The sequence below is a fragment of the Lutjanus erythropterus genome, chromosome 4 (genome assembly GCF_056507025.1).
Source record: "Lutjanus erythropterus isolate fLutEry1 chromosome 4, fLutEry1.hap2, whole genome shotgun sequence".
In the NCBI taxonomy this organism is placed as follows: domain Eukaryota; kingdom Metazoa; phylum Chordata; class Actinopteri; order Lutjaniformes; family Lutjanidae; genus Lutjanus; species Lutjanus erythropterus.
Window position 1 is genome coordinate 37,121,601 of NC_139320.1, and position 27,326 is coordinate 37,148,926.

At 39.1% G+C, this 27,326-nt stretch overlaps 1 protein-coding gene across 5 annotated transcripts in view; it reads right to left on the minus strand.

Moving 5' to 3' along the window:
- Nucleotides 1-27,326, minus strand: part of plch1 (phospholipase C, eta 1) — an 85,287-nt gene that overhangs the window by 32,908 nt on the left and 25,053 nt on the right. For all 5 annotated transcript variants that reach the window (XM_084717854.1, XM_084717853.1, XM_084717856.1 and 2 more), the window contains 7 exons: nucleotides 15,455-15,601; nucleotides 11,006-11,249; nucleotides 10,459-10,588; nucleotides 6,626-6,796; nucleotides 5,926-6,019; nucleotides 2,417-2,620; nucleotides 1,390-1,510 (listed from right to left, as the gene is read on the minus strand). In XM_084717854.1, the coding sequence (XP_084573980.1) occupies nucleotides 1,390-1,510; nucleotides 2,417-2,620; nucleotides 5,926-6,019; nucleotides 6,626-6,796; nucleotides 10,459-10,588; nucleotides 11,006-11,249; nucleotides 15,455-15,601 (1,111 nt within the window). The remainder of the gene's footprint in view (nucleotides 1-1,389; nucleotides 1,511-2,416; nucleotides 2,621-5,925; nucleotides 6,020-6,625; nucleotides 6,797-10,458; nucleotides 10,589-11,005; nucleotides 11,250-15,454; nucleotides 15,602-27,326) is intronic.

The window sequence follows — 27,326 nt, forward strand, 5'->3', positions numbered from 1 at the left end:
ACTCATTTAATCTGCAATAACAAAAATAAAGGTTGACAGATATTGCATTTCTCTTCTTTCTACAGTTATTATGCCAATCGCTGGCTTTCATAACTCTTAAACTAACAATTAAGAAAAAGTTTGACATTTTGGAAAATATTCTTTTTCACTTTCTTGCAAGAACAATACTACTCTGAAGCTACAGCCAGCAGAACAGTGGTTTAGCTTTTAGTTTTTAGCTTAGCATAAAGATTAGCACTGTACACAAGTTAAAAAATCCAACTATCAGCCCTTCAAAGGCTCAATAATGGTGAGTTTATTCTGTACAAAAATCAATGTGTTTTTTTCGGGTTTATACTAAGCTAAGATAACCGGCTGCTAACTTCAAATTTTGTGGACCAATATGAGTTTTATCAATATTGTCATTTAAGTCTTGACAAGAAAGCCAATAAACATATTTCCCCAAATCTCAACAGCACTGGACTGTCTGCTCAAAACTGAAAACTTTAACTACTGGAATATGATGACTCGTGAAAAAGATAAATAATAGCCGAACAATCTCAATATCAGTGAAAACTTACAACATGCCATTGCTAAATGTACTTCTGCTTCTAGTTTAATTACATGAATTCATTTTATTGCCAGCACCTTTGAATAAAATAGCTTGTTTTATAGCACAGGCGCTGTAATCATAAGTAGCTGCAATGGATGTCAACTTGAGCCAATGTGGCAGCAGGAAGCAGCATCATCCACCACTTTGTTTGGGTATTGTTGGACTCATCAGAGACAAACAGTGGCTCCTCAGGGAGCCAGAGGAAATTCTGATAAGCAGATGGCTCAGTAATAGGTGCTAATTACTGCCAAGAATCATAGTGTTCTCTGAAAAACACAAACCTGCCTGTCTAAGTGTTGCAACTTTCTTGTTAAACCTTGTGGGTAAACCTCTCATTAGATTCGAAGGTATTTCATCACGCCAGTGTGAGTTTTATGGGTAAAAATACATGAGATCTGCGGCTTTTTAAATCACGGTGGAACACCTTTTTATGTGTGGGCTGATGCTCCCACATAGAACATCATCCAAACATAGACCACAAAGTACAAAATTAAATCAAAGAATCAATAATACAATCTACGGTATGTGTGCGCACATAGAGAAATGCTGTGCTGTTTGTCCTGAAGCAAAAAATATTATTTTCTCTAGATAATGTCAACCAGAAATGATGTTTCATCCAGATTTATATGAGTAAACTGGAGGAGAAGTAAGTAAAATGGCATTTCTGTTTGGCATTCTGGGCCGTTTTCTCCCAGTACAATACCTATGGATAATGGAAGAGTCTGCTTTCCATAAAATGTCACAAACACTCACATGTAATACAGTCACATACACACGCTATGGGGAGTTTTACTCACTGGTTATTTATGAAGGCATATTTATTGATGGTCTCGATGACAAACTTGAAAGGTATCTTGGAGGTCAGAGTGTAACCATGTTGGACCATCGGCTCTCCATCGGGACCATCCCAACAGTCCACTGCAGAGGAAACAAAACAGGAGAAATGATGCATGAATAAAACACTCAGCAAAATAATAAAACACGTTTCTTATTATTATTATTGTTTTCTGCTTCTTTTCACTATTCAGGGTTTGTCTTTGAATATAAGAAAGACAGCTTATTTAAATTGGACTTGATGTCACAGCTCTTACACTCGGCTATTTCACATTCAACACTGGTGCTGAATTATTCTGGGTGTGAAGCAGGTGCAACATTGTGCCACATTGTGAGGGGTTTTTTTTCAGTGTTGCTGCATCTGTGGGCCAGTATTTTAGCAATTTAATAAAAAGGCCTATCTCAAAAAAATCAATATCAGTTTAAGAGCACTCTTTATTAGAATATTATCACTGCTTAACCTTAGCTTAAACAGCCTTTTCCAAAGGAATATATTAGCTAAATGTTGCTATCTCTCTCACACAACCAGACTCCAAAATCAGTCATTTTCTACTTTACTTTACAAGGTTAGTTCTGAGCTCAGCTCAAGTAACACGATAATACATATTGAGGCAGCAGCTCTCGTGTTCTGCAAGGTTAATTCCTGGTTTGCCAATGGAGTCCTGTTGCTGTGGAGAGAGCAATAATTGGCTTATATTACAGTGGTTCCCCATCAGAAAAGGCTGTCTGAAATTAAGGTAAAGCAGTGAAAATATTCCAAATATAGCATACACTTACACTGATAAAGTTTGATTTTTTTAGGTGATTAAAATACACTTTGCTGCTGACCCTACCCACAGCACTACATTGCTTGGCTTCCATGCTGGTATTCCTCTCTTCTACAAACTGGTAGCATGTCGACTGCGATCCACTGTAGGTAATATACTATGGATAAGTACCTCATACAAGCCCACTTCAAACAATCCGATATCCCTGGAGATGTTTGCTTACCTTCCACACAGCGGCAGCCGGACTGCAGCACCCAGGCATACATGTCAGTCTTGGAGTGAGAGAGGAGCTGGTCTCCAGTCAGGTATGTGTTATGAGAAGAGGCGATGAAATAGTTACACAGCGGCTGATCCATGTCCTGATTCACCTCATGGTGCACTGGGTTGAAAATGTCACACGTTGGGCTGCGCATGAAACTTGTAAATCCTAAAAGAAAACACAAAGTTACAGGGGAAAAAATCACTTCACGTGTAAAAGGCAGCTGCAAAGATTTCTGCTTTGTTTCAGCTAAGTTTTGTTGCTTTGGATATTGGATTAAAAGAAATGAGCAGCATGTGGATGTCAACGCTGTGTGTCTTTTGCTCAGTGCACCACATTGTGTCCAGACTGAAACATCTAAAAAATTACTGGATGAATTTCCATTTAATTTTGTACAGACATTCATGGTCCTCAGGGGATAAATCCTGCTGACTTTGATGATCAGCTGACTTTTCCTCTAGCGCCATCATAAGTTTGACATTTTAGGGCTTTTTGTGGGAGGTTTCAACAAGACTAATACAATTTTAAATTTTTACAGGTATTTATGGTGCCCAGAGAGTAAAATCTAAAAACTATTTTTCTGCCACCATCAGCAGGTGAAGTAGGTTTGCAGATTGAAAACACCTCCTCTCATTCCCTTGTTCCAAGCGTGTAGGAGAACCTACTGTGGCTGTGAAGCTCATGCAAAAGGCCAAATCTAGAGCCAGTGTTTGGTTTGCTGGCTCCACACTACTGTAGAAAAATGGTGATTCAACATAACGGTTTCCATGGAAGAGGATCCGCACCCTCTGCAGATATAAACAATACAATCTAAGGTAACCAAAACACAACAGTTCTTATGTTGAGTGATTACACGCTAATGAAAACATACTTATGAATATTATATTACATTTCTGCCATATTCTACAAATAAATCCCAATAATTCTTACACATGAGACCTTTAATACACAGAAGTTGAAGTGAAGAAATCAGTTGCAGATTGGAGTCAAAGTATTCTAAATAATGCATGTCTTGCAGTGATCCTGCACCCCTCCTGCATCAGACTAACAGCAACCAGTTCTGGCTGCTTTTAATGTCCTGAATATCATGCACCTTGCAACAGCTCTTCATCAGCAAGTTGATTTCCATGAAAATACCAAAGGATGGCAGACGAGAACATTCAAACGCTGCAGTTTCAAACCAGACTGGTGAGGTTTGAAAACCACATGATTGGTGGGAATACTTCACACAAACAACTTTCTTTAGGTGGTGCAGCATGAAGAGGAGTGAGAGCGAAGAAAGCATCCTTTCATCCAGAGGAGGAGATAAGCCAGAGAGCAGACAAGTTAATGTGGAAAAGCAGACTGAGGAGGAGAATTGGAAAAATACGATGCAAAAATAGGAAGGTTTTTTTGCTATGGGAGGTCAGTGATGAGACTGGACATGCAATCTCTTCATGGTGCCATCATGACTAAACCCAGATTTTAACAGCACACTATGTGACACGAGTCCTATATGCTACACTGAATACTATATACTCTCAGGTGGATATAAATAGACCAAATACTGTAGGTGAGAGTTCATCACACTGTAAAAAGATGCTAATGTGAATCTATTTGTACATTTCTGTCACATCTGTGAACAACACTTGTTTAAACACACATATTTCTGGCCCGCGGGCAAGACGTCAGGCCTATTGGTCTGATCAGTCAGACACACACAGTGTTAGCCTCCATGCCTCCAACAACAAGATTAGTCTCACCCCTCCTCCTCCTCCGCCTCTCATCTCCTCTCCACATACTCACTCTTCTCATTCCTGTCACAGTCCCATTTTCTCTTCCCCACCCCCCCTCCATTCAGACTTCCTAGTGTCCTCACCCCATGCTACCCTCCTCAATCCTCACTCCTTCTTCTCCCCACCCTTCAGTTAAATGTGCTGTTACTTAAAATGACATTCAGAAATGAACACTTGCCACAGACAAAGTCCCAAAAAATGCATGGTCATTTTTTTTATCTTTTCAGACACTCGTTATCAGGATTTAAAGGGATAGTTTAGAGGTTGTACCTGTCTATAGTCAGTGTTTTACCTACAGTAGATGCCAGTTGACACAAAGTTTGGAGAAACACCAGGAGTACTGGTGTAGAAAGCTAAGCAATATACTGCTGTGGACAGGGTCAGCAGCAAAATGTATTTTAGCCACCTTAAAAAGGCACACCTAAAAGAACTTTTAAGTGTAAGTGTATGCAATATTTCAAATATTTTAACTACTTTACTTTGCCAGGAAATAGTTATATAAGTCTCTCCAAAGCAACCAAACTCCTTTGACAAAAAACACAAATTTTATCTTGCAAGAGCCACTTCAAATAATCTAAACTATCCCTTTAATGGTTTTACTATGAGGGATGGAAATCACAGTATATAATAAAAAACAGGGTTAAACAATGGTTATGTTTGTCATTATTTTTCAACTGCTATTAATTTTTATTTAATTTTCAAAAAAGACACATATATATGTTTTAAACAAAGGCTTTCCTGAATCATGTCTTACATCTACAAGCCAAAAGTCTTTGAGGTTGTCAGAATCATAAATATTCAGAAGCTATGTGAAGTGCAGAGTGAGTCCCATTTTCTTTTGTACTGTATTATTATGATGTCAGTTTTCAGAGAAAACACTTGGCAACAACAATCTTGTGTACAGATGACCAAAATTTAAAAAGTTTATGTTTGCTAAGTTCATGTCTGAAAAAGCCTGGAAAAACCCGTGCGAGTTGGGCATAGATATGTGCATTACAAATGAATAAAAACTTAATTATCATACAGATTTTGATTAACACTTTCACTGTAAATCACACTTTGCACACAAGTCATCATTCAGTGTTTACAATGGTGTGAACAAATCCCATTTATTTTGTGTACTGCCCAATTTGTCATTATAAGCCACACAATCTGTTTGATTCTGCTCTTGCATGTTGACACCTCTTGAACAAACTCATAATGGTATAAACTATTCATTTTTGGTTTTGCGTACTTTGCAAACTGAAGGTGTGATAGCTGCAGCAATAGATGTAGATTTGGGTAATAGGGGCCCTTATTATTCAGAACATGTGCATTTGTTCCTCTTCATAAAAACATGAAAGAAGTTAAGACTTTTACTTGGACAAAAACACTTACCTGAGAACCTTACCACATTATATTTCATAATATTTTGAACTGTCACCTGGAGCCTAAATTTTTGAGTTTTTCTTTACATTAATAAAACATTTAAATTATAAACTGATGCAGAAAATGCACAAATCAATTCATAAAATACACCAGAATGCAGGAAATTAAGTATCTGACAATCAAAATTTGCTGTAGGAGGACCCCCACTTAATATGTGTCTGTTATGTTGAAGTGAATCCTACACCTTTGGCAACAGGAAGGGGAAAAGAGAAAGAATGACTGGCGCAAGATGAAAAAAGAAAGTGGGAGAGTGAAAATTAAATACCTTACCTTCAATCCCCATGACACCTTTTTGTTTATTCTCGTCAGACACCTCAAACTTGTCAATGATTTCTGCAACATACTCTGGAGTCACATTGGTCATCTATAGAATAACAAAGATGAACAAAACACATGTAAAGGCCTTGCTTAGACTCTTTGTGGTACAGAAAATAATGGTTTAATCCCAGTTTAAATGCTAAATGAAGTCAGAGTAATTTCCCATTTTTATCACACATTTGTGTTGCTATTAATTTAATTGTCAACCATGTCAAACAAGCAACAGCCTGAAAACAGTCCTGTGTCGAGCATCGCAGGCGGGAGACGATAAATACAGCATGATGAAAAATGACACCATTGCAGTGTAACGGAGAAAAGAGTGTGTCAGAGACACAAAGGAAAACACTGAAAGAAAAAAGAGCAAAGAGAACAGAACAAGAAAAGGGCACCCATGAGATAAACCAATTTTAGGAGTGATAGATTGGCTTAGTGGAGCAGATTCCTCTGGGCAGACAGCTGAGACAGAGGCAGTTACGTGTTAGACTAAGGAGAGGAAGAACAGGGACATAATCTGTCCCTTTCTGTGGCCGGATCTTAAATTTAAACAGCTCATTTGAGAGAAAGCACAGTTTGGACATCTCATCACTAAGGGTTTAACGTCGCCGACAGAGCATTTTATTGGCTCAGACTCGAGGTAAGTGTGACCTCTCACCTTCTGCTCGTTGCGCAGGAAGTTGGCAAGCTCCTCAGCTGTCAGGTGGTCCTTCCTGTCGCTGTAGGCCATCATCAGCAGGAACAGATCCCGTCTCATGGACATCATCTTATAGAAGACGGAGAACTCCTCGTATGTCAGCGTGCCCTGCTGGTCGTCTGTGTCTGCTTCCTGTGAGGTGTGAGGAAGTGATTTGTCATCAGTGACACATCTCAAGTTATTACATTTTGATGGTTATACCCAGTCGGGGATGCCTCAGTGGGAGCATTTTTTCAGCAGCACAGACACCACTGAATGATATAGGAATACTACAGGTACCAGTAGTCTATTTATCAATACACAGCATAGTTAGGCTGCTGGTATTTGAGAGCCATGGTCGAGGCCGTAGATTTTAAATTGCACAAACATCTGTCGCATAAAGGATCAATGAGTCAGGCAGACTAGACCAACATATTCAACTACGCAACCCATCTGCCCCTGCACTCTCTCTGCTACTAGGAGGATGGAGAGCCGGGATAGCAGGTTAAGAAGGGGAATGCATTTTGGCTATTTTGTTAACAAGGAGACGTGTAATCCTCCTAAAATCGCCTACCCGTTATGCCAAAACTACAAAAACAGGTTAAGTGAAATTCAGTTGTGGTGTGATTCACACCGTATTCATCTGAAACAACAGACAGAAACTTCTGCGGTTACTTAAAATACTCCACTGAACACGTAGTGATATAGTTTGTCTTGAATATGATACTAATGCTGATGAGAAGTCGACCCTTCCTACATTTGGCAGGCCATAACAGATATCAATATAGTGTGGTATTGAGAATAGTAAAAATTTGTCAATGTAATAAATAGTTTATTTCACATAAATGCAACCCATAAACAAACAAACCCTAAAATTGTGTGTTAAACAAAAAAAATGATAATCAGTGATAATAATAACCATAAATATACATGGCTAATACTTTGCTGTACACTTCACCAGAAATTATGTCCGTATACTGCATCTGAATTAAGAAAAAATAACAAATATATTTGAGCTCTCCTCTGCCTCTCATTGTTGATTAATGTTGTGTGTCCTACTGGCTCAATACTTCCCAATGTGAATGCAAGGATGGGTTTATTTTTGTGCTGATGATGTGTAAATTGTTGTTTTTCACAACAGCTGTTTTGACATGTAATAACTAAATACAGGTGTCCTCAATGATACTAATTATGGTTCTGTTTCATTCAGGTCAAAAAGTGTCAGGGTGCTGCCATTGTCCATGTTGGCTCAGTGGAACGGCTCTGCTGCGCTGAATAAAATGGGACCTTTATTTGTATCACTGGTTTACAGCACTGCAATTTCTTTTCATATATTCAACAATATGGTTCCAGACCTCTAAATTGCTGCCCACATCTACAGTTTCGTTACCAATTCAAATACGTCTGGTATCGTTGACTGTTTCCTCCCCTGGACCCGACCAATCAGAGCTCAGTAGGGAGAATGGGGATGTCATTTTGTTATAGACAGCTAGCTATCTTGCTACATTTATGGAAAATAGTGACAGTAAAATGGCAAGAAATTGGTTTAAATTATCTCACAGAAATAACTTTTTTTTTGATAAATGTGAAAAATGTTTAGTTGCTGCTCCGAACAAACACTATTGCAGCTTCTGTGTCTGCCAGGCTTTATTATTTGCCCCAAAACTGTAAGTGATCAGCCAGTATCAGCCCTGCCAATATATTGGCCAAAGCTTATAGTCTAATGAGAGGACGTACGATGGTGTGCAAAGGGGAACAGCTGCCTCATCTTCTCGTCATGCTTCTTTCACTCTGATACAAATTCACACACAAGCACACACACTGTAGCAGTCTTTATGACACAAACACATTACCCCCGCAACCAATTTCTCTCTTCCCTAACCTCATATCTCACAACATGTTGCCTGAGGACACACACAGCTTGCTTCTCGTCATATCCTGCCACCTCCCGCTCTCTGGGATCCAGCGTCTCATATTACCTGGATCTCACGAGGGCCCATTCGACTCCATCCACACCAAATCTAATAATACCAACTAATGCCTCCATCACACTCCCATAATGAGCTTGCTGTGTGCATTTCGGGACTCGATCGCAGACAGAATCTTACACACAAGCAGCAGGATAAATCACTGTGACGGACTTCATCAGAAATGCATGGACAGAAACAAAGAGATTTATGGCATTTTAAGCAGCTGCACAAGCTGTTCAGGTGGAAATGCTCTTGTCTGCCAGTGCTTACATGGAGAGAGATGAATTAATGACATTTCCTATCTGAACTAAACCCAAAGAGTGAATTACTTCATGGTGCTAAATTACAGATTAGCCCACGAGGAGATTAAAATCCACTGAATCAATGCTAAACTACTTTGGATGGAGAAGAGGAGGCTTTTAGGGGACTCTTTGTTTGGATAGTTTATTTTTACTATTTTACTTTGCTGTCAAATAACCTTTTCCAATGGGAAACTACTGTTATATAATGTCTGTCTCTCTAACCCAAACAGATTTCCTTGACAAAGACAATAATTTTACCACACAGAACACTAGAGTTGCTGGTCTTCCGCTGTGTCGATCTCGTAATTTACTTGTGTTATTGTGCAACTTTGGTGTTTTAGTTCAAATTCATCAAAACTAACAGATCGAGGCAGGGGTTGACCAGTAACACCCATATTCTTCAAGCTAAAATGACTGATTTTGCCAAAGAAGTTTGGTTGCTTTGTAGAGAGCCATATTTACCTTATATAACAGCTATTTCCCATTGAAATAGGAAGACTGATGGCACAGCTGGGAAAATATTGTGAAAATAGCTTATTTTAAGTGGCTAAAATAGATATAGCTGCAAATGCTTTCCACAGCAATACATTGCTTAGCTTCCTACACAAGCACTCCTACTGCTTCTCCAAACTGGGGTTGTGTCACCTGCCATCTATTGTAGGTAACACCCTGACTATGCATAAGTACCTCATACAACCCCACGTCAAAAAAATCCTAACTATCCCATTAAGGTCTTGAAACTAGATTTTGAAACAGGGTCACTCTCAAAATGATCAAAACCCAAGTGAACCACAGTGTGGTTTTGGGGGTCCTTCGGGGGTTTGGGGCCCTGTGGCAGTTGCTTATTTTACCCAGTTGGTAACCCAGTCTTCCTACAATTTCCCCAGTCACCTCTCTGTACACCTGCTCCCCATTAGCTGTCAGAGCCAGCATACTTTCTTGTACTTACTTGTACGAATTTGTGTTTGTGGTCAACAGATAAAGGAAGAAAGTGAGGAATGTTGAGAATATTGTTAAAGGCGTTAAACATTGCACTGTGTTCCTGCACACCACAGGCAACGTTAGAAAAGACAGACACTGTATGAGGATTTCTGACATTACTAGATGTGGCTCCTGTTTTAAAAATTGAAGTCCTCTCCTCACACCACTTCATCCTTTTCCTCTAAAAGTGTCTCTCTCACCTATGAACATATGAAATATTTCTTGTGCATTTATTTGAATTACACAAATGCACATAAAAATAAAAAAAAATCAAGAGCAATGTGATGTCAGTGATCTTGAATATTTATACATGAGGAATTTAATATGTTCAAGTTAAAGCAAGCCTCTTTCTTATTTAATTGTGCTTGATATGTGTTATGTAAATGATTTGATAAAGAATTTCTATTCACTGATATGGTGATGCCTCAAAAATGCAATAGATAATAGAAGTGAGATGTGAATATCTGTCTCAGTCTGCTTTTTGTACTGTTCAGATGTATCTATCTTAAGATAAAGTATTGGATTTAGCAGTAAATAAATTAAAGTGGCTTCATATACTGACCTGAAACATTTGTTTGATCTTCCTGCGAGGCAGATTGACATTCAGCTTGTGGAGAAGCTGATAGATCTCCTCGATGTTCAGGAGTCCGTCTCCGTTCTTATCAGCCTCCTCAAATGTCTGCTTCAGCCACGTCACACACACACCTATTAAGGAAAATAAAGTGTGTACCACGTGTATGTAAAACGTGTCTGTATAATTTCAACTATTTCAGCTCAATTTAATATTAACAGGGATGTTGCTCTCCTTTGAACCACTGAGCGTGCACAAACACCCCTGACTCTCTGAGAATGAAACAATAATAAAATAATATAATATGCTACTTGCCATAGTAGCATTGCATGTTTGTTTTGAGAGTGTGTTTGAGTGAGTGCACTCTATTTTTATTAGTGGAAAAACGTGCAACTCATATTGTGAGTGCTTCTTTCTGAGCTGAGAAAAACTCTCTTAACAAAATAACATAAACACAAAATTGTTCTCCGTCTTATAAAATTGGCAGCATTTCACCCAACCACAGTGATTTGTACGTAGCTGTTTGTTTAAAGGATATTGGTCGTGTGTACGCTGCCGCTTGGCCAGCGAGTCCTCATCACTGATCCCAGCCATCAGGTAACGGAGGCCGGTAATCCAGGTTCTGGCCTCTTCTGCATTTGACGTCACCAGGTCGAGGGACTCCATGTGGTTTCCGTGGTAAACTGTGAAACAGCAGGCGGGGTCAAAGCTGCCGTCTCCATGCCGGTGGAAGACGTCTGACTGACCACCCTCTGTCACTTTGTACAGCGAATCAATGGTGACTGAGGGAGAGAGGAGATGTGATGGAAAAGAAAAGCACCAGTCTGATTATTAGTAAAAATGACTTAAAATGATGGCGATATTCTAGGTATTTTTTGTTTATTTGTTTTAAAAATTCACTGTGTAGCTGAAGAAATTCCTAATACTACTAATGAGTATTAAAGGAGTAGTTCAAATTATTTGATGTGGGGTTGTATAAGGTATTTATCCATAGTCAGGAGGTGGTGGCTGGTACAAACCCAGATTAGAGAGGCTGCAGGAGTACTGGTTTATGAAGCTAAGCAATGTAGTGCTGTGGACAGGGTCAGCAGCAAAACATACTTTAGGCATTAAATAAATCAATATCAGTTTAAGTGTACGCCTCAGTCAGTATAATTTCACTGCTTTACCTTGCTTTTATATTTCACTCTCTTCAAACCAGCCAGACTTCACTGGCAAAATCAGTCATTTCACCTCACAGAACACAGGATTTGCTGAACTACTGTTGCCTCAGTCTGTTAGTCTGTGTTATTGTGTGACTTTAAAGGTTTAGTTCTGATTCACTGAAGTCAGCGCAAACAGATTGAGGCAAACCAGCAACCCCCTGTGTTTAGGGTAAAGGTAAAAAATACTGTTTTTTGGCAAAGGAGCCTGATTGAGCGAAAGAGAGCAATATTTCAATCAGGAGAGACTGGATTCTGAGTGAACGAAATATATTTAACTGACATATAACAGTGGTTTGTCATTAGAAAAGACTGTCTGACAGCAAGGGAAATCGGTGAAAATATTCAAATTATAACTGATACTGATTTTTTTTAAGTGGGCCTAATTTTAATTTCCTTAAATACGTTTTGCTGTTGACCCTGACCGCAGCAGATGGTACTCCTGCTGCTTCTCCAAACTGTGGACAGACATCTACTGTGGGTAATACACTGACTATGGGTAAGTACCTTATAAGTACCTGTAATATTAACAATGTCAATAAACTATATCTGATTCTAATTCTGACACAACCTCACCCCAAAAAATCCAAACTATCCCTGTATTCCACAGCTGAAAATAGCCCCCTAAAATGCATGAAATTTACTCCAGTTTGAATAGTGTTGCTAAAAACTCTGTAAAAAGTGAAACTAGGCTATGTGTCTGATGTCTGTTTTTACAGATTTCATGTTCATTTGGGGCCGAGAGCCACAGGCAGGGTGGGGAAACCAGAATGTGTTGAGAGACAGACTAAAACATTGTTGGTTTTTGGTCTTTTCCTATGATTTGCTGACAATAGCGAAAATATAGAACAACACCAACCTTATTCTTTAATACTGCAAGAAAGTGCTTAACAATTCCCAACGCAGTATAATGACAGAGGAATAAAGAAAGCAGAATAATCAGTCAGTGTAAAATATGAGAAAACTTGCATAGCAGTTTTAAAAATAACCATGACCGAAATTATCTGGGTTCTGCACTTTTTCTGCTTTTCTCTATCGTGTGTAAAAATACAAAGACAAGTTCCTAAAGGCTTCAGAGTGTATCACGGTCTAATGAGATTGGAGTATAAACTCAGCTATCTTTGATTCTTTGTTCGGAAAAAGAAACAGCCTGCAGTAAAGTGTGTCCTGTCCTACATATTTACACATATATGCTCAATCTTCTCCTTACAGTTTGTGTCTCAAGTAAGATGCATTAACGAGCTGTTAAAGGTGACAAATTCAGTTAAAAACAATTCATAATAAACCAAATCAATGCACTAATGTGTTTTCCTCACAACAACCAGCCTTTATGCTTTGGGAAACACCATGAAGTTTAATTAATTGATTAAAGCATTAATGATGGTTTTCCCCAAAATACTTTTCCGTAATCCATTCTAAAATTATCCACGTCCATTTTCCCATTACACTCAGTTCTCTCATCCTTTTACATAATCTCATCTCTGAAATTCCGCTCTGACTGAAAATAACAATATGGCAGCCTTATTTTGATTCTGCTCAGACAGATAACACACACACACACACACACATTCAAAGAAAGAAATGGGCGGCTGGTGTGTGTTTCTCTGTTTCTCTTAATCGTGTCAATGGAGAGGATCTAAGAAGCTTATCTAATGCATACACACTCTGCAATTTAAACACATGTAAGGACAGGTCCATAGACAGTTGAATGCTTCAGTAGGTTGATACATAGAAGCAGTCGAGCAAAAAAAAGTGACAATGATGCTCTGAGGGGGCCATGAAACATATAATGATAATCCCCACCGCGCCACAGCAGAGTGGCTGACTCACATTTCGGAAATTCAGCCGACATTCAAGGAAAAAGAGGAGGAGGTGGAGACAATCTGCAAAGCACTTTGTAACATGATATGTGCTTCAAAAATAAAAGTATTAGTGTTATTATGTAAGTATAAAGAATAATTCCAACTCACTCTTAATTTACTTTTGCCTTTTTGTAGTTTTGGCCATCATTTCTACCAGTTATGACAACAGTGCACTCATCAAAGTTCACTCATCACATCACACAGATGCTTACGATGCGCAATTTTACGTTTTCTCTTTCAAATTAGTTTGTCTTACCTAGGATTTTGTTGTGGACTGGTCATGTTTTTAGTGCTTCTGAGCACTAGCATCTTTTTTCAGTTGTTCTGAATGAGGACAGAGCCTCTGCAGTAATCAATGTTGATTTTTTTTTTTTTTTTTTTTAAGGCAACCAATCATACCAGAAGTTGTTACCCTGGTAACCGAGGAGATGGAGAAGAAGCTAGTTCTGGCCATGTCTCTCTATCCTAGGCTTTACAGTATTCCAGACAAAAACTCAGAGAGAGAAAACTCTATTTGTGGGAGCAGATCAGCCGGACAATGACTGTTGCTAATGTGTGTTGTTTTTTTTAATTTGTGTTATTATTATTTATTTATCACCCTACACGCTGTAAGTTTCAATTTAACATAACAACAATTTAACATTCAATTTAACATAAATGGTGTGGAGTTTGCTACCTAACTTATGTCAATCACAGTGTCAACCCAACAGAAAACAATACTATATGGTCCTAAGAATCCTTTTTAGAAAAATACCCTGACTCATCACCGAAATTAAAGGGATTCTCCAGTGACTTATAACTAGTGGGGGACTTGGAAGAGACAAATTAAAAAAAAAATGTGATTAAAATAAAAGAAGCAAATGCTGAGATATCCTGATTTTTAGTTCCTAGTATTGGTCAAGATCCAAAAATGCTGGAACCTTCAATTCCCATGATGCAACTCCATAATTTTTTTCACCGTCATTGTTTTTCAACAACCCCAGTTCGTAACTGTTATAAATTTGGAGTCTCCAAAATCACTGACTAGAGCCACAAAAGACACATCAAACAACAGTAGTTTTACAGTCTGAGTGCTACTTTTCATGATGAGCTAACTGATCTTTATGTATGAAATCAGTGTGAGTGCTCTTTCAGCTTCATCAGTGCGACAGAAAATGATTAAATGATGTTGAATGATTGTAATAAAGAAGGGTAATTATGAAGCTCAGCCTAAGTTCAATCAGGAAGACTATCTTCATGCCTCATTCTTCCCTAACTGTCTTTCCCTTACACCCCTTTCCCTTACACACACACACACACACACACACACACACACACACACACACACACACACACACACACACACACACACACACACACACTTATTCTCGATCAGCTATCTATGGGCATTCACTCTTAAAGTCAACTAACCAGATGTGGCCACAATCTCTATCAGCCAATCATGTCATTGTGTCAAAACTTTAAATCTGTTCTCCTCTCTGCTGCTGTCATTTCTGCACAGATTTTTTTTAACCCTCCTCAACCCCATTCTCCTCTAGTTCTTCTAATTCAGTTCCCAGGCTGAGCTCATCAGATGTCTAGCCCTCATTTCATCCAGATCTTCAGCCATCCCATCACCACCACCACCAGTCTAGACTCCATCGAGGGGTTTCCTTTACTAATCACAGCTTCACTGCCCACTTATACATGATGATGTCACGATAAAATCTAACCACAAAAAACCTTTCACATTTCTGTCTAAAGTGTGCACATGTCAAATAAATATATTTTATACACTCAGGACAAGTCTCTCCTGATTGAAATTATGTTTATCATTTGCAGCAGTGTATGAGAGACAGCAGGACAGTGACAAAAGAAGAGTGTGTGCATGTGCTATTATAGCTGTGTGTTAATGCTGGTGTGCGGGTGTTCATGCATACTCACTCTTGGCCTTCTCACTCTTGCGTGAGGGCTTCCAGCGGATGCAGGAGCGATGCTCATCCAGGTAGAAGAGTCTCACCAGCCCTTTGGATCCCGCCTTCAGCTTCACCATCTGTGTCCCGGACTGCATCACACTCATGCATCGCTCCACTGCAGGAGAGACAAAAAAACACGCACAAACACAGGGGTCAGTGGAGCACGATATTAAGACACAAAGGGAACAGGTGCCCGGCTTTATTTGTCTTGCCTTGTCTTGTCTCTCTCAGGAAGGAGCGAGGCAAAGTGTCACAGTGTCGCGCAATTAGAGGAGCAGCCAGCAGCTGATGTGGGTCAGAGTCCAAACTACAACAGAGATGCTACTGTGTGAAGGCACAGGGCTGCTTTTCTGTTACCCACTGACCTGCTGCTGGAAGCAACAGAGAGAGGGAAGGAAGACAGACATCTCATAGAGAGAGATAGAGCTGATGTGTGTCTCTCTGTTCAGTTTCACGGAGGGCCTGTCGGCTGTTCAAGAAGAAATCTCCACATCATGGAGAGGCAGGTGGAAGCTACACTGGGCAACATTAAAACCTGCCTCAAATATATTAGAAACTGTTTTAATCTTGCTTACCTCTGCAGATAGTTTTGGATTTAGAGATATCTGTCTCTGTGATTTCAGTTCCTCAGTATAACAGACGTGAAAGAATTAAGTTTTCATTTTAAAATTCATAGGCAAAACATCTTTTCAGAATCAGTGTCTCTGCTATTCTGGATTATCCATCGGAACTATGGCGTCTTGAAAGATCCAATCACAAGTGGACAGCTCTGAGTACAGGTCTGAATGCACCCAGGACGCATTTGAGATACAATTACTCAGAGGGCATTCAGAGGTGGTCTCGGCAGCATGTGACCACATTGTTTCAGCAGTGTGAACACACACTGATAGACTGCCTACTTAACTGATATCCTCTAAATACATGACATGTTTCATTGTAATGCAAATTGTACATGGACTTTTTTACCTGCAGCTGTGCGAGAAGACACTAGTAACTCCAGACTCCATTAAAAAAATTCATTATTTTGAGTTGATGAGTGAGGAGAAACTTAAGAAACTTTGTGAAATGCTCTCTATGACATATTCTTAATTATTTGGGCCTTCTTGTGAATTCAGCAAGTGTTATATATTAATTAATGTCTGTCTTTGTAGGAAAAACATTGTGTCAGTTTGCCTCAGCAGGTTAAAAACACCAGCATATTGTGCAAATATGTTTATTTGCATATAGAGTGGGGAAGTAAAACAGCTTTGGCAAATTCTTAATCATTCGTGCCTTCTTGTAAATTTGGCATTTAATGCAATACATTGTTTCTTTCCATTGAAAAACAATGTGTTGCTGAGAAAAGCAGACAGGAGAGAGATTTTGTTCTCGCTCTGGCTCTGCAATAAATGTATTTCTTCGTCAGCTGTGATGTAAAAACATAAACTTGTGTACAGTCAGAAAAAGTAAAAGTGTGCATTGTCCTGATCATAGTTAAGCGATAAAATCCCAGTGCACCACAGAGCTTTTCTCTCTCTGAGGTAAAACACGAGGCTCATTTTGTGTTGTGATAGAGGAGTTTAGTGTGGCGCTGAACTTAATAAAAAGGAACAAATAACGGGCCAAATGGACATTCAAGCAACAGAAAAGCCCCAGTGTTTATTTGCATATAGAGTGGGGAGGTGAGATCTGATTACAAGTGTTCACTGAGGACGAATCTGGAGATGCATCTTAATAACACATTGTCAGAGCTGTCCACTTGTGATCAGATCACCACGGACACATGGTAACACCAGGTCTGACCAGGGCCTCTGTCGTCTTCTCCCAATTAAAACTTTCCATTGCAGGTCTGTGGTAGAGGACTACATTGGGATCAAGGTCCTTCAGAATCCAATGAAAATCTCTTTGGGAGAAGGTGGTTTTAACTTTGCTGCGGGGTAGTTGTTAAACAACAAACTGCACAGCCCAGGATTTAGCTGGTTAAACAAAAGACAAGTCGAAAATAAGATTTGATAAGATTTAAGAGGTTCTTACAGTAAAAAAAAAAAGCAAAGCAAGACAAGTGATTTGGGCGAATTTGCCAGTTGTTACTAAGAAAGACAGAAAATAATTGGACTTTGTTGGTTAAGCCAAATGTAAAAAAAATTATTTCTACACAGCAAGTACAAATCTGGCATCTCTGGGCTGCTCTGTTGTCCCAAGTCAAAGTAAGCTCTCTTTCAAAAATACATAACAGTTCTTCCTTCTTCCCTATTTACACATTTGGCCATAATACTGGGCTCTGCTGAAGCTGATGTTTTGAAACTTAAAGTTTTATTTGGCTAATAAAAATAGGCCCAAGTTATTTTTCATGTGCAGAGTTTAGCTTGAACACATTTATATTACAATCTGTTTAACTGAATAACTGTAATTAGTATGAATGTAATTATGCACTAGAACATAATACTGACAGGTAAGCATCTCTTCATTAATAACATAGAAAAATTGCAAATTTGTAATATATTTTCCCTGAGGGACAGGGGGAAATGCAAAATCAGTGGAACGCTTTGTTAAGTAGTGGACACACGTCTGTAGTTTGTGGATCATCAGAGTGACACAGCACTGATTTTAGAGTGAGATGTTACTGTTTAATTGAGTAAACATCACAAAACATGTGCATATTAGTAATTAAAAACTGCATCACTAGACACCACCAGAAGTAGGTGATTTTTTTTTTTTTTTTTTAATTTGGGTGAAATCACCCCTTACACAGACTGTGTTGGTATAAAGTTTCCACAGGCTGTTCATTGTGGTACACCAACACAGATACATGCTGATTACAAACTGGTGCCTCAACATTTTCACGTTGAGCGCAGACTGATGACAGCTCTCACCTTCTGTTCCTGCAATTTATTGTTGTGCTACAGTATATATGTACATCATATACTCAGATGAGAGAATTCAGTTTCCGGTACCCATCTATAGGCAGAGGTTCAAATAAAGATACCTGAAACTAACAGAAGACTGGAGGGGGAGGGAAAATAATGGTGGAGTGCTCTGAAGAGGAGAACAGAGGGACTGAAATGATGGTGAGAAGTGACTTTGTCTTTGATTGTCTGGCACTGTCCAGCATCGAGAAAGGATAAAAGATAAAACTTCAAACTTTGTGCTTTTTCTGACAGCTGGTGGCAGGGATACAGGCGTGGATGACAGCAGAAAGACGGCGAGATTCCCATCCTCATTAGTAGAGTGTGTGCATGCATGCCTCTGTTTGTGTGTGCGTTTGTGAATGTGCTATGAATGTAGCATATGTTTTCATATATGCCTGCAATTGATCTATGTTTACGTAAACCAGTACTCATATTAGCCAGTAATTTGTCTGTACAGCAAGAAAACAAAACAAAAATGTTATAAAATTGTGGAAGATTAAATAAAGATGTGAGATTTGTACATAGATTTTATGTGTCTTATGTGTTTATGACACAGAACAATATTTTATTGTCTCTTATTTCCACGGTACAAAACATTAGTGGCAATTAACAATTTTGCTGATAAGTTTCACACACATTCACACTCTTAGAAAAAAAGGTGTTAACTATAAGTATAGTAGGTTCTTTAGCTTGTCCCTATAGCAGAACAAAAGTTCCACTTGGAACCCTTACAGAGGGTTCTACCAAGAACCCACCATAAAGGGTTATACCTTGAGCCATTTGTGAAAGGTTTGACACAAAACCCTGTAGGAGATGTTTTACAGAGGACCTTTCTATGGTGTAATGGTTTCACACACAGCTTTCTAAGTAGTAACAAGAAGCCGCCCAGGGGGTTCTACCAAGAACCCTTTATATTATGGTCAAAAGAACCCTTGACAATCCCTTAAAGAAGAAGTTCTTTAAAAAAAATTCTACAATCCTCAAAGAACGCTTTTTTATTGATGAAAAGGATTACTGATGGAATCTTCAGTCTTAATGGAACCCTTGATGAACCCTTTCAACAAAAGGTTCTTCAGAAGCAAATGGTTCTGGGTAGAACCTCAGCCCTCCAGGAAGAACCTTTTCTGAACCCTTATTTCTACGAGTGCAGACGAGGTTTAATCTGATATTCTTATCCGTCATTGCTCTATTAACATTCTGCCAGTCACAACGGAGTAGAGGCACTGCAACAATTACAATGTTAAATAAATCCAATATAAACAGTAGCTACTGCAGTATCAACAACAAGAGCCTGAATAGCACTGTCAGCTTTACAGCCTCCTCTCCGGAGCCGCTAAGAGTCCAGGGACTTTCTTAAGGACACTTCAGCTGGTCAGAGGATTGTTAACGCAGGAGCTGAAGCCAAGTCCTCCAGCTAGAAGGACAGACTCTCCTCGAATGAGGCAAGAGACACATGCACACCATTAAATTCTTACTGCTGCTGAAGAATAATAATCTGTGCTGAAAGATGGAAAATACCACCAAATTGCTTCTTCTTTCTATCTTTAACATTTCAACCTGAAGGTGAAAGCAAGTGCACACCTGCATATATAGACAATTTGCCTTCAACGCCCAGGGGTAATCACGCATTTCCCATAGGAATGACATATCATCATTATATTAAATGAGTACTTCAGTGATTTGATATTGCTCTTACATAAAGCCGGGGGAGGCACAAGAGACTAAGAGATTAAAAAAAGGAACGGCCCAAATCAAAGCAGCAGAGACTGAGATATGTGGAGCTCCAGAACAGCTGGAACTTCCCATGATGCATCTTAATAGCGTCTCTTTATTAAACCCTCCCTGTCTTTTAAATGCCCACATATCTCCAAGTTCTAGTTTGTAACTCAGACCGTCACAGATTCCTAGTCTACAAATCCAAAATAAAACAACATTTATACACAAAAGAGCAAAACAGAAGGCATTACATAACTGTTTTTACAGGTTGTGTAGTTCCCATGATGAGTACAATGATCTCATGTAAGATCAGTGGAGTGCCCCTTTAAAGTATAATATTAAATGCATATAAAAATTACACAGATTTAGGATGCTGCACTCATCTGTTATGTAATATCAAGGCACACATCTGCTTGCAACTACAGAAGGTTTAAAATAGCTGTCAGCAGCTCAATGTGCGCACTCCCAAACTGTCAAAAGGAGAGGTGAGTACTGCAAGGAATTACACACCTCTTGTGATGGGAATCCTCTACAACACACAGCTTAAGACAGCTGGCACAAAGACAAAGAAAAAAAAAAAACGTGTGAACACTTTTGTCGACAACCCCGGCATCAACCATAATGTACCATTACTGCCATCCCAATATCTAACTTATTTAGTGCCTCTCAGGGTCCTTAAAGGTACATTTTCAATATGTTGGGTCAATGAAGAGAATAAATACAGGAGCAATCACCACTTTTACTGTCTCTGTCTGTATATGTATGTATGTCTGTCCTTCAACTTTCTTGTTCATCCGACAAACACTTGGTGGGTGCACTGACCCAAGGAAGTTCTTGAGATCCATAAACGTTTTCCATATACATGTGCTGGCTTGGTTTGACTTGGCACATCAGCCCAGCACATTACCACATGGCGACCTGCTTGAAGGTGTGTTTTATAACTGAAGATGAGCTGAGCCTGAGTAGAGCAGCTATAAACACTGAATAAACACTTTCCTACAAATTCTAACTAGTCTAATTCTAATATTTTGGTATTTAAAAGCATTTATTATGAAGCAGGAAATCAGGAAATATTTGGTTTCATCAGTGGTAACTTAACATGACTGCTATCCAGCTGAACTCGAACATGAAACAGTAAAATAAATACCTGAAAGTACGAAAAGTGACACAGGAGAGAAACTAAACTTCAAGCCACAGAGTTTCAGTTAGAAGCTACAAAAGTACTGAGCTGAACACGGAGAGACTTTTAGACATGTCACCGCAACCTGCTTTGAGGCGAGTCCAGTGTGTTTTGTCCCTATTTTCACTTGAAATGTCTGTCTTTAATTGGGTCCTTAGCATCACCATTCAGTAGGTTTGCTTTTTTTTTCTGTGAGTTTTTGCACCCAAATGACATTTATACTCTAGCACTGCAAGGGGATGCAAGTGTCAAGTGTAAAGGTGTTTGGGTGAGCAGTTCTTTAGAAGGCTGCAAGCAGCAATACTGGAGGACAAGCAATCGGCCTTTTCCAAACAGGCACATTCTGAACGGGCAATCCACTGATGTTTGGTGTTTTGATCCTACAAGAAATTCCTGTAATCGTTATTTTCTGCTTAAAATCAAAACCATGTTAGAAAAACTAGCATGAAAAATGTGAAGAGGGAACGTAATGTCTCAATGTCTTCAGGGTTTAAAACTGAAACAGTAAAAGTCTATTGGTACAAAATGTTCTAAAGTTGTAGGGCATTTATAATCTTCCTTCACAGAAGCACACACACCAAGCACAAATACACAAAAATATAAAAATGCACGTTCTGAGAGGACATGGGTGATTATCTTCAAAGACAACTAAAGTCAAACCTCACATGTATCTAAAACACATATCTAAGCGTACTTAACAGAACACACGCTGAGCAGAGTACTTGTTAACATTCTCTCTTTCCTGAGGACAGGCTTTAGCAATGACACACATTTTGTTCTCAACATTCAATGAGTTCTTTGAGTCGTAGATGCTCACTCCAGGGATAGTATTATACACAAATACAAACAGAAGCACACACAAGAAAGCACATGAACCTGAGCCCTGTGTATTCCCAAGGTGCATGACGAATCACGAATGCACAAACGGTCGCACACACATGCACACAACCTTCCATGGCGATAACACAATGCAGTACGTGGGAAGAGAAACAAGCAGCCAGGTAAATAAAACAGTGAACTTGTATTGCAATTCCTACAGGATCTCCCCTGTAACAGACTTCACTATTGGTTTACCGTGGCGACTCTGCACGGCATCCCGACACAGATCAGCTCACAGTCAAGGTAAAACCCAAAGTCTATTACTGGATTGTGCAAACACAAAGAACTGGAGTCTTGGTAACTGATATTTCTAGCGGTTTCAAGCAATTCACTGGAAATAGGAATGGCTCTTTTGAGTAGTGATAGATAGATCTGGTAAGATTAGGTTTCAGTAAGATTAATGGTTCACAAAGGTCACCTTTTAAAACATACCACAGCTTCTATGCTTGAATTTATGTTGTTAAGTGGAGATTACCGATGTGACCATCTGATATGAATAGTGATACGTAAAGCCACTATGGGAAAACACGACAAAGCATTTGTTACTAAAATTCTGTCCTGGTATAGGTTGAAGAATATTGATGCATTTGTTTTGCCTCTTCTGGCAGCAGAACAAACTGTAAACACATCACTAACCTTTTAAAGTTGAAATAGCATTGAGTTGGCAAAGATTTTCTTATTGCACGTCCAGCAGACACAAAAAAGTGCAAGTGTTTATTTGGAGGCATGTTTCTGTCTACTTGATAAATTTAAGTCCAATATTTAAACTTTTTAGCTCTGTTTTTTCTCTCTGCCAACTCCTGAACATAACGTCTAGCTCTTAAGCTAGACATACCAGACATACCATACAGTGGACTTTACATTGATGAGAGCAGTGAGAGTGAATACAGGCATTTGAGCTATGGTCCATAAAACCTAAATAATGAGCCCTCTATGAGCTCATTATTATCAGTGACTCCTTTTGTATTATATGTCGTCCTTTGAGCCATTGTAAATATAAAAGTACGTATTTGTGCAGCTTTGACAGATGACAGTGGATCAAAGAAAAGATCCTACCATAACATAATTAATTTATTTGTTGTGGTATATCATTAACAAAAACAAATAAAGCATTTTTATGTGTGGCACTACGTTCTATATCAAGCTTTAAAGCAACAATGTGTAACTATTACACCTAAAAATAACAGCTCAAACTTACTTATAATAGTGTCTGTCATTCCCACTCTGTGGCCTGTACACTTGTTTTCACACCATGTAACTTTGGGAGCCAGGTCATGACAAGTGCGTAGCACTTTATATCATGTTTTGGATCGTATTTTACATAGAAAATGTTTTATAGCTTCCCCTCTGATTTCAGTTCTCTGTGATTTATTTTTTTTAATGGACAGTGAAGTAAACTGCAGCTAATGAAGCTGCTGTTAGCTAGATAGCTGTACTGCTCAGATTTAGAGCTCTGACCACCTGGGTAGGTTTGGTGTTTACACCTCTAGCACAGGTGCTTTGTTCCGCTGAGAGGAAGCGGTTTAGGTCTGGGGGGGAGGGGAACGCTGGTGTAGAGTGGAGGCGGTGTGAAAGAGGATGTTGATGGATTGAGCTAAGAAGAGGAAAAATTGAGACCAAAAGGCTGATGGACGAAAGTAAATGTTGGACTGGCTTTTAGCCACTGGAATAAAAGACGCTGAGCTGCCCTCTGTTAGCCAAGTAATGTAGTAAGTAATGTAATCATAATGGATGTACATACACAGCTGTCTACACTGACGATGGCGGTCTACCAAAACCTAAAAAATACCAAATCTTATGTAATGTTGTTAAGTTAAGATTTCTCAGGACATTTATTGTGCATATTAGTTGATCATGTATTGTGTTGTAGGAATGAACACAAACTCATATCTGCAGCATAATATATGAGTGAGTATATTCTTGTGAGAAATCTTCAGGGCTACAGAAAATAACAGGGCACTGAAGACACAAAGAGAATCAGGGGGAAAAAAAATAATCAGAAACAAGAAAATAGGCCGTGTTGCATTATTTATCTCACACAGCCACTTCTGAAATCCACAGCTTCATTAATGATGGAATTCAATGGCGGTCAGTGTCAAATGTGGCTTTACAGTTGTATTGATCATAATCCCCACTTTCTGCTGCAGTGAACAGGCGTGTTCTTCTGGGTCTTCGGTCTTACGCTGTTTCAGGCAACAAAACCCATGACTCAGACTAGACAAGCTTCCAGCAACACTTCTCCAGTGCTTAGATATGTAACATCATAAATCAGGCCCAAAGTGAATAATATGCTATTCACCATAGACACTACATGCCCATTCTCCCACAATTCCCTTGGAGTATAAATATGTAAAAGTGGTTTTCCGAGAGGCAGTCAGATACATTTCACAAGAAAGAGCTAAAAAGGGAATACAGAAGTCAGATTTTTTTTTCATCCTGCTCAACAGCCAACATGAGGCAGCACTGCAGAAATAAAGGACTGACAAACACAGGTATCAATACATTGTTTGTTTCTTATTCTTTGTGAGGAAATGCAACTTTAAAGAGCAACACATACACTCCTAGAAATAAGGGTCTGAGGTTCTACCCAGAGCCATTTGCTTCTGGAGAAGCATTTTTTGAAGAAAGGGTTTGTCAAAGATTCTGTTTAAGACAAAGAACACTTTACCCTTTTTGGAAGTAAGAGGTCTTTGAGAATTGTTGAAACCTTGAAGAACTCTTTAATCAAGTGTTCATGATATAAGAGGATTCCCATTGGCGAGTTCTACATAAAACCCTTGGAGTATAAAAGGGTTCCCCGTAGGACCTCAGGGGTGGGTTCTAGTTAATTCCCTTGGAATATAAAAGAGTTCTCATTGAACCCTCTAGGTGGGTTTTAGATAAAACCCTTAGAAAACAAAAGAGGTCTCTGTAGAACCCAATTGGTGGATTCTAGATAAAAATATAAATGGTTCTCTGTAGAATCCCCTGGGTGGGAAAAGGGTTTTATAGAAGCAAGCCAAAGAACCCTTTATGGTTCTAGTTTGCACCTTTATTTCTAAGAGTATACTCTTAGAAATGTACACACATGTATATTATCCTATTTTCTTGTGTCGTGTATCTCACCCTGTTGCTCCTTGATGTTTCTGCAGACACTCTGCAGTCACTTTACTCTCCAGCAGCATGATAAGGACCATGAACGGTCAAATCTCAAACTGAGTTAAGCTGAGGGAGAAGATGTAGCAGGGTTAATATCTGCCTGGGAGAAGAAATTTGCCTTGTAATCAAAGATGAGAACTAACGTAAGTGGCTCTCAAAAGACCGTTGATGGTCCAAATCGAATGATAAGTGCCCATCACATCTTCACTCCCATCTCTTGTCTGTTTTGCCTCAAATATTAATGCTCACACAGTCTGAGCATGAGGATTTAAATTTACAGTTTAGTTTGAACCACTGTCTATTTTGTGGGAATAAATTCAAAATGTCTTCTTAAACCCGCATGGCATAAACATGCAGGTTATAACCACATGCCAATCTTCATTCTGCCCTCTGTGGCTTCAGTACCAGCGCTTTGCTTGAGCTTTCCTTGCAACCTCAAAGAAAATGACTCAAAAAGACAGTGAAACAGAACAACTTCACCCAAGTGGAAAGAAATGTGATTTTCAGCTAGGTAAGAGAATGATAAAAAATATGTAAAGCATCTTTTGTATCTGTCTGACCACTAGTTTTGGGTTTCCATTTCTTATGAGTGAAATAGAGTCTGCGCATTCACTGGTGTGTGTTTGTGTTCATGTGTGTGTGTGTGTGTGTGTGCATGTGTAAAAACTCATCATCTCTGTCGGCGCAGAGCAGAGAGAACAGATCAAAGCTTTGTCTTGCCACAGAGGCCCAGGCAATTCAAACATATTTTAATGGGGTAGGTGATGGAGACGCCTGATGAACAAAAGCCTGTCCTCACTTAGATCCATACAATAAAGGTCAGGCTGGGACAGTGAGAAACAGAATCGACAGCAGTTTACATTCATCGTTTTCAATCTTAACTGTCACTGTTAATCTCAACATGACGCGGGATTCTTCTCAGTCATCTCTGAAACCTCATTTCTGAGTTCATGATCACTTAGGGGCTAATATTTAAATTCTTGAGATCTCTGTTAAGATTTGGTCCGAGGGTGACGACTGGAACGAACCACAGTACAAAGATTTACCATAATTTATTCATAACTACAAAAATTCATATTCAGCAGCATCTGCCTGATCCTTCATGCAGAATTCATGTGACATAAGGCACCACCACCTGAACTATCCAAGCCAAGCCGGACTGTTGATGAAACACAACAAGCGTGGCAATCAAAACAAAATAAAACTGTCACTTACTGCTCTGTTACGGCCTGTTAGCTCTCTTGACCTGAAGGTTTGTTTTGTGTACTGAAGTTTAATCAAGATGTGCTTCAGTTTGTGGTTGACTGACTGTCCACGGGACAAGTCGAACGACATTTACACGTAATTATAATGCTAAAACATGGCGAAATCAACATACAAACAAGGCAAATCTCCTCTTGCTTGTAATGAGCAACCGCCCATTAAGACAAGCTTCCAACAGGTTCAAAGTTATGGTAACAGAAAGTGAGCATTTCGATCGTCCTGGGGATATTCTGATACATAAACATGAGCTCCTGCTCTTTTCCCGGGCTATAAATAGAACCAGCAAGCAATATGTTCAATATGCAATATGTTTGTCCACACAGAAAACAGCCTGCACAGTAACAAAAACACAAAGAAGAGAGGTTTGAGACGAGATGTGTCAATTTACGTGTTGAGAGTTTTCAAGAAGCACCATGAAACAATTGCGCATCCAAAAATGAGTACTGCAGAACAAATTGCAAGTTTGACATCATATTTAATATACAATCTTTGGCTAAAGCAAGTTGTTTGTCCCCCGATTCTTCCTTCCTGGACTCACCTACACTGTAAGATGATCAGCTGTTTGAAACTGTCAATTGTCTGTCAATGTAAAGCTCAGCCCATTATTCTGAAAGCAAAAGCCCACTGTTCTGAAAATAAACACTCTGCAGTTAAGAGTTCAGTGACTGTCTCCTTCTGCCTGCCAGACTCTATTAACATATTTACAATTTACACCTCTCTGTGTCTTCTAAAAGATTACTGATAACTGGTTATGTCTCATAAACAGAGACATAACA